Source organism: Dendropsophus ebraccatus, chromosome 6 (assembly GCF_027789765.1).
Source record: "Dendropsophus ebraccatus isolate aDenEbr1 chromosome 6, aDenEbr1.pat, whole genome shotgun sequence".
In the NCBI taxonomy this organism is placed as follows: domain Eukaryota; kingdom Metazoa; phylum Chordata; class Amphibia; order Anura; family Hylidae; genus Dendropsophus; species Dendropsophus ebraccatus.
Window position 1 is genome coordinate 73,545,654 of NC_091459.1, and position 18,333 is coordinate 73,563,986.

The window sequence follows — 18,333 nt, forward strand, 5'->3', positions numbered from 1 at the left end:
TGCTTACCTGCTCAGTGCAACAATGGAAAGTATAAGCTTAAAAATAAGGACTATGTTGAAAATTAATATTACTGTATAAGTTCTCTGGGCCAAGCTAAAATAACTCTAAGTTGTTGAAATTTTTAAATCTGCTTTCAGTTAAAAAGACCCATCTACTGTATGTATTAATACCTCAAATATGACAAAAGTAATAATGTTGATAACAGATTAAGATGTCATGTGATCTCACGGGGACCCTCCAGAAAATGTGTTTCTGTGCACTCAATGGGGGTCTCCATCTCAACCAGAACATCCTACTGTAAATATTGGACTGTTTTACACAAGCTCTGTCACATAGTTATAATTTATTTATTGACATGTATAGCCTGACTCTATAGTTATGGTGCTTTAGCTGATTTAGAGAAATATAGAGATTATTACAATATCCTCCCAACAGATTGATAAGTACTGGCTCTAGCAGCCAATGTCATGCTGTGCTAATGCATTATGAAACTGAGAGCAGATTCGAAAGAGATGCTACAGTTTCCAATGAGAAAGTTAAGATGGTGGCTGTTGCGAGGTCAGATGTGTATTAACATGTATGGATGCTGCAGATCTGCAATGGAACAGATGAAAAAGCATAAATAGCAGTAGTGTAATTTGGGCCAAAAAAAATTGCAGGAGTGCATCTTTAAAGGGAACCAATCACCTCAAAAATGCATATAAAGCTAAGTACATGTGCTGTTAGACCACAGAGCATACTTCCCACACATGTTTTCATAGCCTCCTTGCCTCCCCCGTGTAAGCCACAAAGTCACTTTATAAAACTGGCGCCCTGTATGCAAATTACCTGAGGTAGTCATCAGGGCGGTGTGCGGATAGCAGGTAGTCACGGTCTGCTGGGCGTCTCCTATCGTCCTGGGCATTCTTCCGCTTTAATCACGCCCCTATGGGCGTGATTCAAATTGCCCAGTAGCTGTGACGTCACTCAAGAGCGCGCCGTGCCCGACTTCGGCTCGCCTACGTTGTGACGCCGCTGCGCATGCGCAGTACAGCCGATTCCAGACCGTGACTACCTGCTATCCGCACACCGCCCCGATGACTACCTCAGGTAATTTGCATACAGGGCGCCAGTTTTATAAAGTGACTTTGTGGCTTACACGGGGGAGGCAAGAAGGCTATGAAAACATGTGTGGGAAGTGTGCTGTGTGGTCTAACAGCACATTTACTTAGCTTTATATGCATTTTTGAGGTGATTGGTTCCCTTTAATTACGACAAAAAAATAAAAAAAAAATTTATTACACTTTTGAAAACGAAACATATGGTGAGCAGAAGAATCCTGTACAATGATGTGAAAAAGCAGCATGTGTGTTACTTTGCTCATTAAAAGTTCAGCTGCTATATTGAGATGTCAGAAAATAGCAATAAAGGAACAAGTACTGGGGCTGCTATGGTCACACAACATCAAAAATAGAGAAAAGGTTTGCTATTTAATATAACGTCTGTTTTTGCCACTATTTAACTGATTGCAAAGTAATGCATTGCAGTCAATGGGAAAATGGACAACCAATGCACACAATTAGGGAGATTTATCAAAGGGTGTAAAATTTAGACTGGTGCAAACTACCCACAGCAACCAATCACAGCTCAGCTTTAGGCAGTGCTGAAAGGAAAGCTGAGCTGTGATTGGTTGCTGTGGGCAGTTTGCACCAGTCTAAATTTTACACCCTTTGATAAATGTCCCCCAATGTATTGAATAACAGATGTTTTTACCATGTACGTCAAAATAATGATTATGACAATTATTTTCAGACATCTTTTGGAAACAGTGGACTTTTTTTTATTAGTTTTTCACACACACTTTTACTTTTGTCACCATTTTTTGGCTAAAATAGAGAAAAGGTGTCCACTTTTGCTATTTAAAATAACGTCCTTTATTGTCGTGATTTAACTGACTGCAATGCAATGCATTCAAGTCAATGGAAAGACTGACATCAAATGCACACAATGTATTGAATAACGGATGTTATCACCGCAGATGTCGAAATATCGATCATGACAAATTTTTTCAGACATCTTTTTCAAGCAGTGGACGTTTTTTATTAGTTGTTCACACACAGTTTTTCTTTTTTATCGTTCTTTCTCGGTTTTTACTATTAAATTCAATGGAATTTTCAATTAAGCCACACCCAAAGGCCAATTAGTCCACCTAAACTGAAATAATGTGCAAACACCAGTCATTGCATTTCTCTGGGATTCCAAGCTTGGGCAAGGTTGCCAGTTTGGTTATTTCTAGCAAAAAAATCATAGACAGCTAATCACTGGCCTATCAGTGATCAGTGTGAGCAATCCATTGTATGTATATAGTAGTCCACTAGGGGGACTAAAAAAAGTGTAAATTAAATAAATAAATGTTTTAAAAAATGTGCCAAAACTCCTCCCCTAATAAAAATCTAAATCAACCCCTTACAATTTTATAAATAAAACACACCAAAAATATAAAAATAAATAATTAAAATATTAAATAACATAACAATATTGTTCCCACATGGGGAACGGCATGAACAAAAATAGGTTAAAAAAAGCACCAGTATTGCAGATTTTTTACTACATTTTATATATAAAAAAATAATAAGTGATTAATACTTCCGATCTACAAAAATATATTAATAAAAAATGGCACAAAAAATGACACCCCATACAGCCCTATCGGTGATAAAAGCTCTACAGGAGTCACAATAGGGCCATTTTAAATATACCTATTTGTTTTACTGTTACTAAAAATAGTAAAACATTAGAAAAGCTGTAAACTTGCATATCACTGTATTCAGACCGATCTATAGAATAGAAATAAAATGTAATTTTAACTGTAAAGTGCATTATGTAAAAACGGAAACCCCCTAATAATTGCGGAATTGCATTTTTTTGGCCCAAATTCACCCCACAAATGATATTTTGCTAGTTACATAATTAATTTTATGGTAGATTGAAAGAAGCCATTACAAAGTACACCTGTTCCTGACAAAAAAAAAACTTACATTGCCCTGTAGATGGAAAAATAAGAGATTTATAGCTCCTAGAAGGTGGGGAGAAAAAAAATTAATTGACCCCCTCTTATTATTTTCCAAATAAAAACAAAAAATGAGCCTTCACACAGCCCTATAGACAAGAAAATAAAAAAGTTATAAGAATCAGAAGAGAAATTTTAAACATATTTTTAAAAATGTTTTAATTATTTTTTAAAAAGTAAAATAAAAATTATATAAATTTGGTATTGTTTTAATCATACTGACTTGAAAAATATAGATAACAAGTCAGTTTTATCACACCGTAAACATGAAACCCACCGGAAAGTTTTTTTTCAATTTCACCTCTCAAACCCTTTTCTTTTTTATGTTTCGCAACATAACTTTATGGAAAAATGAATCTTATTACAAAGTACAATTGATATTGCAGTGTTATGTGAAGAGGAATAAAAAAAAAAGTTCAGATATAAAAATTGGCAGTGACTGTAAGAGATTTATTTACTTGTTTGTTTTAAAGAAGAGTCTGCAGTCTGCACAACCCCTAATAAAATTTGCAGGGTTGGTACACTTTACACATACAGAATTTCAGTTAATCATTGATGTCCTTGAAGTTGTGAAGCCTCCTATAAAGAGTAATACTATTTTCAACGGCTAAAAATTGGAAACTACAATTTTCAGATAAATAAAGGCATAAAACAACTAGAAAGAATTTATTTGGACTTACTTGCCCTGTATTATGCCATTATGATTACTATGGCAACACATAGTACATTGTGAACATAAATGCAATAGTAATCATTGTTCGAGGTCTAGAAACACACTTCATAAATCAATACAGATGTAATTTTAGTACATAGAAAAACATATTTCTTACTCTCCAAGTTTATCATTTAATTATATTGCACTTGACAGGATTTATTACATATACAGACTTAGGCTATGTTCACACAACGTCAAAAATAGAGAAAAGGCGTCCGATTTTGATATTTAAAATAACGTCTGTTTTTGCCGCGATTTAACTGACTGCAATGGCAATGCATTGAAGTCAATGGAAAGAGAAACGTCCAATGCACATAATGTATTGAATAACAGACATTTAAACTACAGACGTCGAAATAATGAACATGATCATTAATTTCGAACACCTTTTGCATACACAGGACGTTTTTAATAGTTGTTCACACATAGTTTTTATTTTGTCACCGTTTTTTACCTGTACGTCCAGGGCCACACTCTTAACCGCCGCGGTCCCGGGTGCCACTTGTAGCCCGCTAATTAAGTAATCGGATGCAGCTGTCAAAGTTGACAGCTGCATCCGATTACCTTTTGCAGCCGTTCCCTGGTGTCTAGTGAGGTGGATCGCTGCTCCGGGACATTGTTCCAGAACAGCAATCCACACGTCCAGCTCGGGAAGGGGTCTGCGCCGTAATGGCGCTGATCCCGGCTTGGCACTCGATTGCTTCCGGCTGCAGCAGCCGGAAGCAATCGAGTGCCTATCTCATTGATCTTTGCTATGTAACTATACAAAACCAAAAAGAACAAAATTTAGTAATGTAGCAAGACACAAAACTCGCGTCGGGGTTGTGGCGCGTTGGGATGGTGGCGTCCTAGAGAGTGAACAGATTATTTGACCCTCTGATTCATATATGGGGTGGGACGGGATTGTATGGCAAGTATAGGATATTTTTCCAATGTGACAGTTATGCACTTAGCACTTTATATCCGGTCCCAGTGTTCTTTTTTATGAATTGCTCCTGTATAATCATGTTACATGTGACATCTCTCCAGGATTGCCACCCTGTTTTTATAGTGTTGATTCATTTCTTGGTATTTTTTTGTATTTTAAATATTATCTGAAATAAAATTCTTGCTACATTACTCAATTTTTTTCTTTTAGGTTTAGTTTGGCTATGTTGAGGTAGCATTACGGCTCAGGCATCACTTACCAATTTACATCCATTTAGGGATTTTACACATAACAGTGGTTGCCTATAGTTTATGTAGTTTTGGCTAATGTATAACTATACAGCATAGATCTCAATGAGAGATTAGTCTGCTTATACTAGAAGTCCCTCAGGGGGGCTTCTAGTATAAGTGTAAAAGAAAAAAAAAAGTGTTGTTAATAAAAAAAAAACCTCCCCTAATAAAATGTCGAATTACCCCCTTTTTCCATGTTATAAATAAAAATAAATAAATAAATAGACATATTTTGCATTGCCGCGTGAGTAATCGCACGAACTATTCATTTATCACATTCCTGATCTCGCATGGTAAACAGCGGAAGAGCAAAAAAATCCCAAAGTGCACAATTGCGCATTTTTGGTCGCATCAAATCCAGAAAAATTGTAATAAAAAACGATCAAAAAGTTGCATATGCGCAAACAAGAAACAGTTTGAAAGTAAACTTCATGACGCAAGAAATGACACCTCACACAGCTTCATAGACAAAAGGAAAAAAGCGCTATAAGCCTGGGAATGAAGCAATTTTAAGGAACATATATTTGTTAACAATGGTTTGAATTTTTTACAAGCCATCAGATAATATAAAAGTTATACATGTTACATATCGTTGTAATCGTAACAACTTGATGTATATATATATATATATATATATATATATATATATCAAGTCAGTTTTATCCCAGGGCAAACAGCGTTTAAAAAAATTTCCTCCAAATAAAAGAAATGTTTTTTTTTCACCACACCATGAATTTTTTCCTGCTTTTGCAGTGTACTTTATAAAAAAATTCAGCCTGTCATTGCAAAGTACTATTAGTGGCGCAAAAAATAAGGGCTCATGTCGGTTTCTAGGTGAAAAAATGGAGGAAAAAACGAAAACGCAAAAATTGAAATTGGCCCTCTCCTCTAAGGGCTAAATTCAATGGACTTTTTAATTAAGCCACACCCAAAGGCCAATTAGTAATCCCAAACTAGAAAAATGTACAAACACCAGTCATTGCAGTCAAGGGAAGACCAGAAAGCTAAATGACATCCATTATTTTAGACTCAAAATGATGGGTGTCATTTTAAACAGAGCTGAAAAAACGTTGTGTAAACATAGCCATACATACACTAAGGGCCCTATTCCACCGGACAATTATCGTTTGCATAATTGTTAACGATTAACAATCTCAAATGACCGCTATTGCGAAAGACCTGAAAACGTTCACTCATTTCCATGGAACGATAATCGTTACTTATGATCGTAATTGCGATAATTTTTCTTCGCTATTTATTCACTATTGCGTTCGTATCTATTGCAAACGACCGAACAATGTCTTATTCAATGCGAACGATTTGCGAACGTTTTGCGAACGAGCAACAATAAAAATAGGTCCAGATCTTATAAAGCGATCAACGGTTTCTCGTTCGGTCGTTAATCTTTAACTGCATTTCAACCGAACGATTTTTGTTTAGATTTAACGATAATCTGAACGATAATAATTCGGTGGAATAGGGCCCATACACCTTCAATTTTATTTGTCTGTTCTGTCTTGATGGCATTGTCAGCCATATTGATAGGTATTGTGAACTCAGGACAAATTTACACAGGTGCAAACCAACTCTACTGCCTGCCATAACATTGCCCACATACAAATCACAGCCACATACCTCACAACTTTTTTGTATGGCCGAGAAAAAGACACACTGTGAACGATCCAGTTTTGCATGCATGTATACTTACAATAATCATTTACATATTATTGCAAAAATCCCCTAATGGAGATATTTGTTTAATGCAATAGTATAACACCATTAATCCTGCTGTTCTGTTTGGTTCTACTATACACATATAATGTTCTGGTCATTTTTGACCAGGCCAACAGAAGTCTGGATTTTTAACTAATTTTAGTGTTTTATTTGAATTTCTTTTGCATTATTATACTGTTTGTGAACATGGTTGTTCATAAACAAATTTAGGCTGGGTTCACACTACGTATATTTCAGTCAGTATTGTGGTCCTCATATTGCAACCAAAACCAGGAGTGGATTAAAAACACAGAAAGGCTCTGTCCACACAATGGTGAAATTGAGTGGATGGCTGCCATATAACAGTAAATAACAGCCATTATTTCAATATAACAGCCGTTGTTTTAAAATAACAGCAAATATTTGCCATTAAATGGCGGCCATCCACTCAATTTCAACATTGTGTGAACAGAACCTTTCTGTTTTTTCAATCCACTCCTGGTTTTGGTTACAATATGAGGACCACAATACTGACTGAAATATACGTAGTGTGCACCCAGCCTAAAAATGAAATAAAAAAACTTAATTTTTTTTTTTGTGTCAAAAAATGTTACATGGCCTTATTGCATTATTCATGCATATTGCACATTTGCAAAAAAAAATTGGGTCTATTTCATGCCATAACACAAATGCATTGTACACCAACACATCAAGAATGTTATAAAAAAAAAAGAAACAGCAATTGGCCACCGATTAGTTGTGCGTTTACAGGTGTAAGTGCCTATGGGTTGATCGAGAGTATCAGCTGCCCCTTTTGTGGCATTGTAATGTAAAATCCTGTCTGGCTTTCTGCCGTCTCGGTTACTGGTTGCATTATCATCATTATCAGAATGACACGTTTGTGTTTTTTGGGAATGTAAGAAACTACTGTTGTATAATAAAACGTAGAACTATAAATGTCTCTCTTACTGAGGATACCTTGCAGCAGTTTTTGCTTATATTTTCTAACAGTACCCAGCATGGTCATTTTTCTTTTCAGCAACATTTGCCCCAGTTGGTGTGAGGTGAAAAAATGTCACATGTAACATTTTTTGATTGAACAGAACAGCAGGGTTAAATGTAACACAACTTAGAGTCTAATAGGAGCCTGTCAAATACATGAAGAGCTCTTATAAGATCAATAATGCAAATCTGTTTATGGCTATGTTCATGTTTCAGCTCCGTTTTTGAGGCTAAAATAATGGACGTCATTTAGCTGTCTTTCCTGCCCTTAGTGCAATGACTGCTGTTGGTACATTATTCTAGTTTGGGGTTACTAATTGGCCTTTGGGTGTGTCTTAATTGAAATGGAAAAGTCCATTGAAGTTAATAGTAAAAATGGAGAAAGAACATGAAAAAAAATAACTGTGTGTGAACAACTAATAAAAAAAAGTCCGCTGTTTGGAAAAGACATCCGAAAATAATTGACATGATCATTATTTTGACGTTCACGGTGAAAGCGCCTGTTATTCAAAACATTGTGTGCATTGGACGTCTGTCATTCCATTCATTTCAATGCATTGCATTGCAAAAACTGAAAATATTTTAAATTTCAAAATCGGACTCCTTGTCTCTATTTTTGATGTTGTGTGAACATCAGTTTTAAATTAAGGGATGTTTGAGGATAAAGGAGAGATAGGGGTATTTGGGTCAAAAGTAGACATTGTACCTAAAAAAAAAACAAACTTAGGCACTAAGGAAGTGTTTTTTTTTTTTTAATAATAAAATAAACATTTTTTTTTTTCAAATGGAGAAAACACCAATACCATAATTGTTTTTTGTTTAACAGTGCTCATTGTGTGGTATATAATACCACATAATGCTGCACTAGATTTATCACCGTGGCTTCTATCTATGTGCATCTCTTAGTAAATCTGGCATTTGGGTGGTGCATTTGGGTGGTTTCAGGTCTTAAAAATTGGCTGTATGAAGATACAGCCAGGGATGGATCACGGCAGCAGTGCAATCCACTTCCTGGATGCTCATTATTTCTGCCACTTTAGTCCAGAAATGGGGAACCTCCGGCCCTCCAGCTGTTGAAAAACTACAAATCCCATCATGCTTGGACAGCCAAAGTTTTGCTTTGGCTGTCCAAGCATGATGGGAATTGTAGTTTTGCAATAGGTGAAGGGCCAAAGATTCCCCATCCCTGCTTTAGCCAATTATAGACTGTAAGGGTAAAGTGTCAGAATAAGCAAATGGCCAGGGTGTGGATCGCACTGCCACAGTACTCTGTCCCTGGCTGTGTCTTCGTATTGCATCAGACCTCAGAAGAAAGACTTGTTGCAATCAATAACTTTTGATGTGCCTGATGACTTTTTAAAAGTTATTTATGATGACAGGTACTCTTTAAACATTGTTTCCCAATGATCCAGTAAACTTAGTGCATTTGCCACAAAAACAAATAATTACAGTGGTATAGGGCAGGTTCACCAATGGAGCTGTGGTGTATCTGTGGCGTGACTGTCATGACTGGATAGCCTAGGTTACTACTGTTCATTGGGGTTGAAAAGGATTATATTTTAGAAAATTTTATTATTTTACCTAATAAATATATGTTTACCTGCAAAATCCAGGAGGGGAGGAAGTGACCAGGAAGTTCTTTTCCATATTTTGTAGAATGTCATTCAGCATTCTCACTCTGATGGGATCTCTTTCTTTAGGGTCATTTGCTGGTCTCATTTCATTAGACTGGAACAACTCTGCTGTTTCTCTTAAATGCTTTGCCATTTGTATTAAATCCGTGGAAACATCAGCCCCTAAAATAGATGACAATATAAAAATCTCTTTTTATATTATTTGATTATTAAAACAATTTTAACTCAAGGTTTACTTGGTCAGAATGTTCAGATTTACACAAAGAATTCTTATTCCCAATGAAGATACTTGATTTATGTTTATTTTGTAAGAGAAATGTAGAGTTGCTGTTCAGGAAATATGAGAATGGAACATTTTTATGAGTTCTGAATTACATGGAGCAGTACAACCAGTGATAAAATTGTTGAATTTACACTGATAACAAAATGGAAACATGGTAGGATAACACCTATAAATTATGTTAACATGCTGTTTCATATTAAACAACTTTATTTATGGGTTAAAATGCCTTCAGTTTTAATAAGCAGGAAATAGGATCAGCATAAAGGTGATAAATATATTGTATCCCTAAACAATGAAGTCATTTTTTTTCCAAATAAATAAAAGCATAGTTAATAGCTGGCTTGACACAATACTAAATTTGTTCCCAAGGGTGTCCAGACTGTTATAGTATTTAATGGCACAGTCCTTGGAAGTTCTAAGATGGGATTTGAAGATTATTCTATTTTAAGAAACTTAAATCAAGGTAAAGGTAAAATAATAATAATAATAATAAATATATATATATAAATATATATATATATATATATATAAATATATATATATATATATATATATATATATATATATATATATAGCCAAAAAAGGCCAATGTCTCAGATATTCACCTGGCCAATACTGCAGTATTGGCTGGGTGAAAATCACTTCAGTTTAATGCGAGTGCAGGAGCATTTGGGTGCACCCGCACTCCAATTAGCCATAGAGCACAATGTAAGGTACATCCGGGAACTGCACTTTATATTGTGATCTTGTGCAGCTGCTGTTCAGTGAATACCGGCCCCACAACACAAACCTGTCAACAGTTTTGTGCAGCCGCATGGAACACCGGCCGCAGTGTATACAGCGTGTATACACTACAGCTAGTGTTCTATACATACTAGTGTGATATCACACTGTCAATAAACAAAATACAGTTACTGTGAACGTGGCCTTACACATGGATTGCTTATCTAAACTAATGCTTACATATTGTTTTACTTGTTCGCGCCTGCGTTTTACCTGTACATTCCAAGAAGTCAATATTCTCGTAGATACTCAGCTGCTATATTTCCATTATTATCTATATAAGTTTTAAAGCGACTCTGTACCCACAATCTGCCCACCCCAAACCACTTGTACCTTCAGATAGCTGCTTTTAATCCAAGATCTGTCCTGTGGTCCGTTCGGCAGGTGATGCAGTTATTGTCATAAAAAATAATTTTAAAATTGCAGCCCCGTGCCCTACAGGCGTATCTGTGCCCTAACTTTGCACCACCCCTCCGTCCCTCCTCCCCACCCTCTTCATCATTAGGAATGCCACTGGAACATTTACTTCTGTTTGAACATTACACAGGTGTCTTAATGATCCAGCCCATGTGCTGTGGTAACACAGATGGTGAATAATAGGCAATCTGCCTGGAGCATTCCTAATGATGAGGAGGGCGGGGAGGCGGAGAGGAGGGGTGGTGCAAAGTTAGGGCACAGATATGCCCGTAGGGCACGGAGCTGCAATTTTAAAAGTAATGTTTTATGACAATAACTGCATCACCTGCCGATCGGACCGCAGGACAGATCTTGGATTAAAAGCAGCTATCCGAAGATACAAGCGGTTTTGGGGGGGGGGGTCAGATTATGGGTACAGAGTCGCTTTAATAGTAACAGGGTGACATGGATAATTGTCATGCTACAAATTTATTTCAGACATTTCTGCAACTGCAAATAAGGTCTTTTCAAAATAATTGTAATATTGCGGAAGGCACAGTAATTTCTGTGAGCCCCATTCAGATAAGGATGTTAAATCAGGGATTTATTTTGACTGCCATAGTGGAGTCGGGAGGGAATTTTTCTCCCTGCAATGAAGCGATTGGCACCTGCCTCATGAAGGTTTTTGCTTTCCTCTGGATCAACACAGTAGGGTTATAGGTTAAACGTTATTAGCGTTTGTCTTTTTTCAACCATATTAACTATATAACTATGTAGAAGTCCTAGAAATGTCACTGTAGTCTTAACCACTGTTTATTTCTATTAACTGTCAGTGTCCTAATTTATCATAGAAAATAAGACCCTGCAATAGTTTATTGAGCAAATGACCCATACTTGAATGATTATATAGCAATATGCAAGATGTAATAGGATGCAACTGCATTTAGGTGTTAAATAAAGTGCCCCTCTTTTAAAAGTACCTATAATGGGCACATAAGCTTCAGAGCTGGACCATGTAGTTATAAAAAGGAGGCTAGGTCAGAAGAACTGCATTTAATTTAACATCATGTGGATGGTGGGGTGTATTTCTTACCTGGAGAAGAGATGGATGATCTAGATGTGCTATGAGAAGAAATACTGACAAAGCAGTGGGATATTCTGGGTGATATACTGCTGAGAAACCACAGGTCTCAGACAGCCACAGGGGTATAACTGTGACACTTTGCACCTTCTTTAACATTATTGCAGACTGAATACATTTAGAATTATGTGGTTTTCTATATGTTTACCCATGTGTTCTTTCTTTCAGACCTCTCAAGATCTATAAAATCAAGATGTTTGTATGTTGTTCTATTTAATACTCATCCTTTATTGATCTGATACTAACATATCTAGCTATTATTGTATCCTATATTATTTATGTGATACTTACCTTGTATCATTTTGCTACTAATTTTCTGATGCTGTTTATATTGTTACTATTTGAATTATATTATGTTTGATATGTCTACTCTACATATATCTGATGCAGGAGAAGGGATGGCAGGTGGTGCATGAGGTATGGATGGTATCCAGACAATAGTAAAGAAGGATCTTGGGGCACCAGCTCTTCTGTATGCTTATTTCTTTAGTGCAACAATAAGGCTATGTTCACACTACGTAAAAGTACGGCCATTGTTGCTATAGGCAACAACGGCCATACTTTGTACAGAGTGGAACACTGCCTATTCTTCTATGGGATCCCGGCCGGAGCGTATACACTTAATATACGCTCCGGACGGGATCCCATGCGGTGCCGCAAAGAACTGATATGTCAGTTCACACAATGAAGCGAGTGGCTCCGGCCGCTTGCTTCATTGTGTGCTATGAGAGTTCTGATGCGGACGCACGCTAATGCGCCCGCATCAGAACACTGTGGCCGGAAAGATCTTCCGGCTGGTACTGCAGTACCGGCCAGGATGATCTTTGCAGAGACTGGACGTTCCGTGACCTGGCCGGGTCACGGAACGGTCGGTCCTATACAACGTGTGAACATAGCCTAAGCAGGTACAAGGAGGATGCATTTTGAATACATTGCCTTCATCAGCTTTAGGAGCTGATAAAGGCAAAGTAAATAAGTATACAGAAATGCTGGTGAGCCTCCGAAACCTTCTTTACATACATCAGATGTCATACTCAAGCGCTACTGTGTATATACTGTAGATAGGAGAGCCATTTTCCATGTACAGTATTAGGCAGCTTAGGAAGGTGTAAGCCAAAAAATGTGCTCTACGTTCATTTGACTACAAAACAATGTGAATAAAGGACTATTTCATTAGCAAATTGTGATTTCCGAGACCTTTTTATTCTTGTGTTATATTGTCTGATCCAATGGACCACCAGCAGTGATGTGTTGACGCTTTTATTGGTTCATATTGAACACTGTTAGGGCACACACCTTAAAACACAGTTCTACCATGTTGGTTAGTGGACCCTAGTTATTTTGACCCACAGATGCTCCAGAATATCAGATAGAACTACAGATTATACCATAAAGCGAGGAGATTAGATTATTTAAACCTAGCTACTATCTGTCTGTCTCTCTGTCAGTTTTGCTCATCCTGACAAAACTGTCTTGGTGATATGCCACTCTTTGTGTAATTTACCTTTTATTTCCCTTTTTATTATTAATCCTGATATTTGTTTCTAAATTAAAAGTGTTGAAAATAGATGTGCACCAGAACCAGTGCATTAAAAATACCACAGAGTTATCATACTTTATGCAAGCACTGTCTCACTAAGCACTGCTAAACCAGAAAAGATCATGGCTCAGCCTTCCTACAAACACAGAGCGTTAACTAATCATTAAATTATATGCTGGAGACACCAGCAGATTCTGCTGACCTAATTACCTGCAGCATGATTACATAAGATTCTAAAATAGAAGAAATAAGTATATTAATGAGACTGGCCCTAAGCAAACTACTTGTGTGATCTGCATCATTGGCTGCGCATAACTTCTCACTACAGCATTTTTCATGCAGTTATAGCTTATCTGGCTGAGAGATAAAGAAGGGCTTGCATAGAAGTTAGAAAGAGGTGTCACAAAAATGCTATTACTATAAATGTTTCTTTGGGCTATATTCCGTAAACTTTAAAGATGTTATGCTTAATAAAGTCATTTGTAAGTTTTCCCCCTGAAGGGCACATTCAGTAGAATGTAACCCTCAATGTGCTGTCTAACTAGTATTTAAAATATGGCATCATTTCCCCCTGGTGAAAAGTGTAAGAAAAAACCCCAAGCATTCAATGTCCATATAAAGCGGAACTGTTCAACCTCAGTCACTCGGAATAATGTCAGCAATGATTTTAAAATAATTTGTGAATTTTAGGCAATAATCTCATATGATTATTTTTTATGTTTACAGCGTTAAGGAAGCAAGCGTTTACAGCGTTAAGGAGTTGTTGTTTTTTTATATCAAAATTGGCTGCCTTTTCTCTATGTTTGAGGTTGTATGAACATGGCCTTAACCCCTTAAGGTCAAAGCCAATTTTCGTTTTTGCGCTTTTTCCATTTTATGTTTAAAAGTCCATAGCGCTTGCATTTTTTCACCTAGAGACTTATATGAGCACTTATTTTTTGCGAAACCAAGTGTACTTTGTAATGACAGGCATTCTTTTTCCATAAAATATGCTGCGAAACCGGAAAAAAATCATTTGCGCTGTCAAATTGAAAAAAAAAAAATAATTTGTTTTGATTTCGGGGAGTTTTGCATTTACGCCGTTCGCCCTATGGTAAAACTGACCTGTTATGCATGTTCCTCAAGTTGTTACGATTACAATGATATGTAACATGTATAAATTTTATATTATTTGATGGCTTTTAAAAAATTTAAACCATTGTTAACAAATATATGTTCCTTAAAATCGCTCTATTCCCAGGAATATAGTGCTTTTATCCTTTGTTCTATGGGGCTTTGTCAGGTGTCATTTTTTGCGCCATGATGTGTTCTTTCTATCGGTACCTTAATTGCGCAAATACGATTTTTTGATCACTTTTTATTACATTTTTTTCTGGATTTGATGCGACCAAAAATGCGCAATTTTGCACTTTGGATTTTTTTTGCACTGACGCCGTTTACTGTGCGCGATCAGGAATGTGATTAATTAATAGTTTGGGCGTTTACGCACGAAGCGATAGCAAACATGGAAATCTATTGCCGAGCCGGGATCAGCGTCATTGCGACGCTGAGGCCCGGGCCGGCCAGAAGAACGGATCTCTCCCCCGCAATCGCATCGCGGGGGGGAGATCCGACCCACTAGACACCAGGGATGCTGTGTACAAAGCACTTCAATGCAGCTGTCAGGTTTGACTACTGCATTGAAGTGCTTAATTAGCCGGCGCGGCAACGGGACCCGCGCCGGCTAATAGAGGCACTGCCCGGCTGCAGATTGCAGCTGGGAGCGGTGCCGTTCAGAGCGGGGTTGCAGAGGTACGTCATGGGTCGCTAAGGGGTTAAAAAGAATTTTAGGGTGCAGGGACTGGGAGGGAAAATAATGAAAAAACTTACAGTCCAATTCTAATTATTACTAAATAATCATGGGGGCTTTGCTGCTATCCTGAAGAATCATACTGCCCAGTCTTTTAACTTGATAGTGAAGAAATTGTTTTAGCTGTATGGCTTTGTTCCCACAACGTGTGGTACTGGAAAAGACATCCATTTTTGCAGCATTTTATTCGACTTCAACGCAATGCATTGAAGTCAATTGGAGGACAGGCGTCCAATGCACACAATGTATTAAATAATGGATGTTATAACTGCGGACATCAAAATAATGATCATGACAATTATTTCCGGACGTTTTTGCAAACAGCGGACTTTTATTAGTTGTTCACACACAGTTATTTTGTGTCACTGTTCTTTCTCTGTTTTTACTATTAAATTTAATGGACTTTTCAACTAAGACACACCCAAAGTCCAATTAGTAACCCCAAACTAGAATAATGTACCAACAGCTGTCATTGCACTAAGGGGAGGCTAGACAACTAAATGACGTTCGTTATTTTAGACTTAAAATGACGGACGTCATTTTAAATGGAGCTGAAAAAAACGTTGTGTAAACATAGCCTATCCAAGGATTAGTAAAGTCCCAAAAGTGTGCAGGAAGATTTACTCCCCTTTACAAAAGATCCTGTGCCTTTAAAACTGCTCTCCCAAACTTGTAGTGACAAAGAAGCTCTCATTTTTACATTTAATTTTTAAGTGTCAACTCAGAAATAAGTGATGAAAATATATAGCTATAAGTGATATAAATAACTGATTTATACATATGTTTTACCTTAATGGAAGATACAGATTCAGGCTATGTTCACACTATGTAAAACTACGTCCGTTGTTGCGGATGCCGATGGCCGATGCCTTAGTTTCATAGGGATCCCGACCAGAGCATTTATACATTGCATATGCTCCGGCCGGGATCCCGTGCGGCCCCGCAAATAACTGACTATGTCAGTTTTCTGCGGCCGCAATTCAATGAATTGCGGCCGTAGAAAACCCTGTCAGTTCACACTATGAAGCGAGCGGCTCCAGCCGCTCGCTCCATAGTGTGCAGGGGGAAGCTTCGATGCAAGCGTGCGCTGATGCGCCTGCATCAGAGCTCTGCGGCCGGACAGATCATCTGGCCGGTACTTAAGTACCAGCCGCGATGATCCGGGCAGAGACCGGCCGTTCCGTGACCCGGCCGGGGTCACGGAACAGCCGGATGTTCACGTTGTGTGAACATAGCCTCACAGTACTACCCTGTACTATAACAGTGACACTAAATATAATATAAGCAGATAAGGAAAATGACAGCAAACAAATGTGTGGCTATGTTCCCACAATGTCTTTTTAGGTGAAAAACTGCCATTATTTGCGAATATTTACCATTTTTAATGATAATGATAATTAATAACGGTCAACATTAAAAAGATGTTATGAGAATATTGCCTATGTAAGGAATGAAATTTTGTTTTAAGGCTATGTTCATACTATGTTCTTTTTCAGTAAAGAATGGATGCTGATTGCGATGGAATTAGCGTCCATTCTTTACTGCAGGGGCGGCATTGCATTGAAGTAAATTCAATGCTGTCCCCTGTATGCACACATTGTTATTTTAATGCCTGTTCTTTAGATTGGGCGTTAAAATAATGTACATGCCTATTATTTCCAAAGACTGTCAATGAACAACGTCTTGAAATAATAGCTGTTCCCACAATATAAAGTGCAGCAGCGGCCGTACTTTACATTGAAGAGAATGGCTAATTGTCAATTTTTTTAAAACGTTTCTGCAGCCAATGCAGCCTGGCGGTTGGAAGTTTTAACAGCGTTCTTTGCTGTGCAACGGATGCTTTTAAACGTAGTGTGAACATAGCCAAATGAAGCAAACTTACTGAAAATAGTAGACTCCTGCCCAGTAACAACAAATCCTCAAATTTAAAAGTTGAATGCAATAGTTGTGAGAACAAGAGTAATAAATAGAACAATTTAAAGGTTGACAAATGGACTGCAGTTTGAGTTCATGTATGCTGGCAGAATACTCATTCCTGTTTTTTCCTTCATATTTGTCCTACAATATCAAGAGTGAAGACAGTTTTTATTTATTGCATCCTATTTCAGATACAGTATTGCCTTCTAGTCTACCAGGCAGGTTCTTGCTCTTATATCATTCAAGATTTGTAGCGCTATTTCCTGTGATTTAAAGTAGACTAGTACAAATGAGTACAAAGTGGCAGACTAACCATTTGTTTTCATCATAGTATAAGATATAATCTTTGCTTCTATCCAAAAATAATTTGTCCTTTTCTTAACCAAATACCTAGACCAAGGTCATTCATTTTCAGAACACAAAGCTTTCAAATATAGCCCAATAAATCAACTGCAACAAATTACTCAGCAGTAAATTATCTGTCCTTCCTGTAACTATAAGAATGGAGTGATCTGCCGCTGCAAGTCTTTGTAAAAAATATATGAAGGGGTGGTCACTTATCATATGTACTAAACTACAAGCTATAAACAGAATGGGTCCTCAGTGTACGAATACAGTATATATGTGGCGTGAAAAAAGAAAAAAAAAATTTTTACACTGAAACGTTGTTCTAGCCTTCAATTTTTCATTTTCACAAAGGGATATAAGGAAAAAAAACACAAAAAACATGTAGCGCAGTTTCTCCCGAGAAATACCCCACATGTGGACATAAAGTGCCAAGCGGGCGCAGGACGAGCCTCCAAAGGGAAGGAGCGCCAATTGGCATTTGGAAGCTGGATTTCACTGGAATGGATTTCAAGGGTCATGTCGCATTTACAGAGCCCTCATGCTGCCAAAACACTGGAAACCCCCCACAAGGGACCCCATTCTGGAAACTACACCCCTCAAGGAATCTAACAAGGGGTTCAGTAAGCATATGGACCCCACTGGTGACGGGCACAAATGTGGAACAATGTGATGTGAAAGTAAAAACATTCATTTTTTCACTTTCACGGTACAAATGTGCCTGTTATCAAGGGGTCCATATCCTCA

At 37.4% G+C, this 18,333-nt stretch overlaps 1 protein-coding gene across 3 annotated transcripts in view; it reads right to left on the minus strand.

Annotated features, from left to right (window-relative positions):
- Positions 1-18,333, minus strand: part of NAALADL2 (N-acetylated alpha-linked acidic dipeptidase like 2) — a 712,309-nt gene that overhangs the window by 22,348 nt on the left and 671,628 nt on the right. For 2 of the 3 annotated variants that reach the window (XM_069975168.1, XM_069975167.1), the window contains one exon: positions 9,299-9,494. In XM_069975168.1, coding sequence (XP_069831269.1) covers positions 9,299-9,494 — 196 coding nt within the window. Of the gene's footprint in view, positions 1-9,298; positions 9,495-18,333 lie in introns of those variants that run through there. The other variant, XM_069975169.1, reaches the window with a different exon arrangement.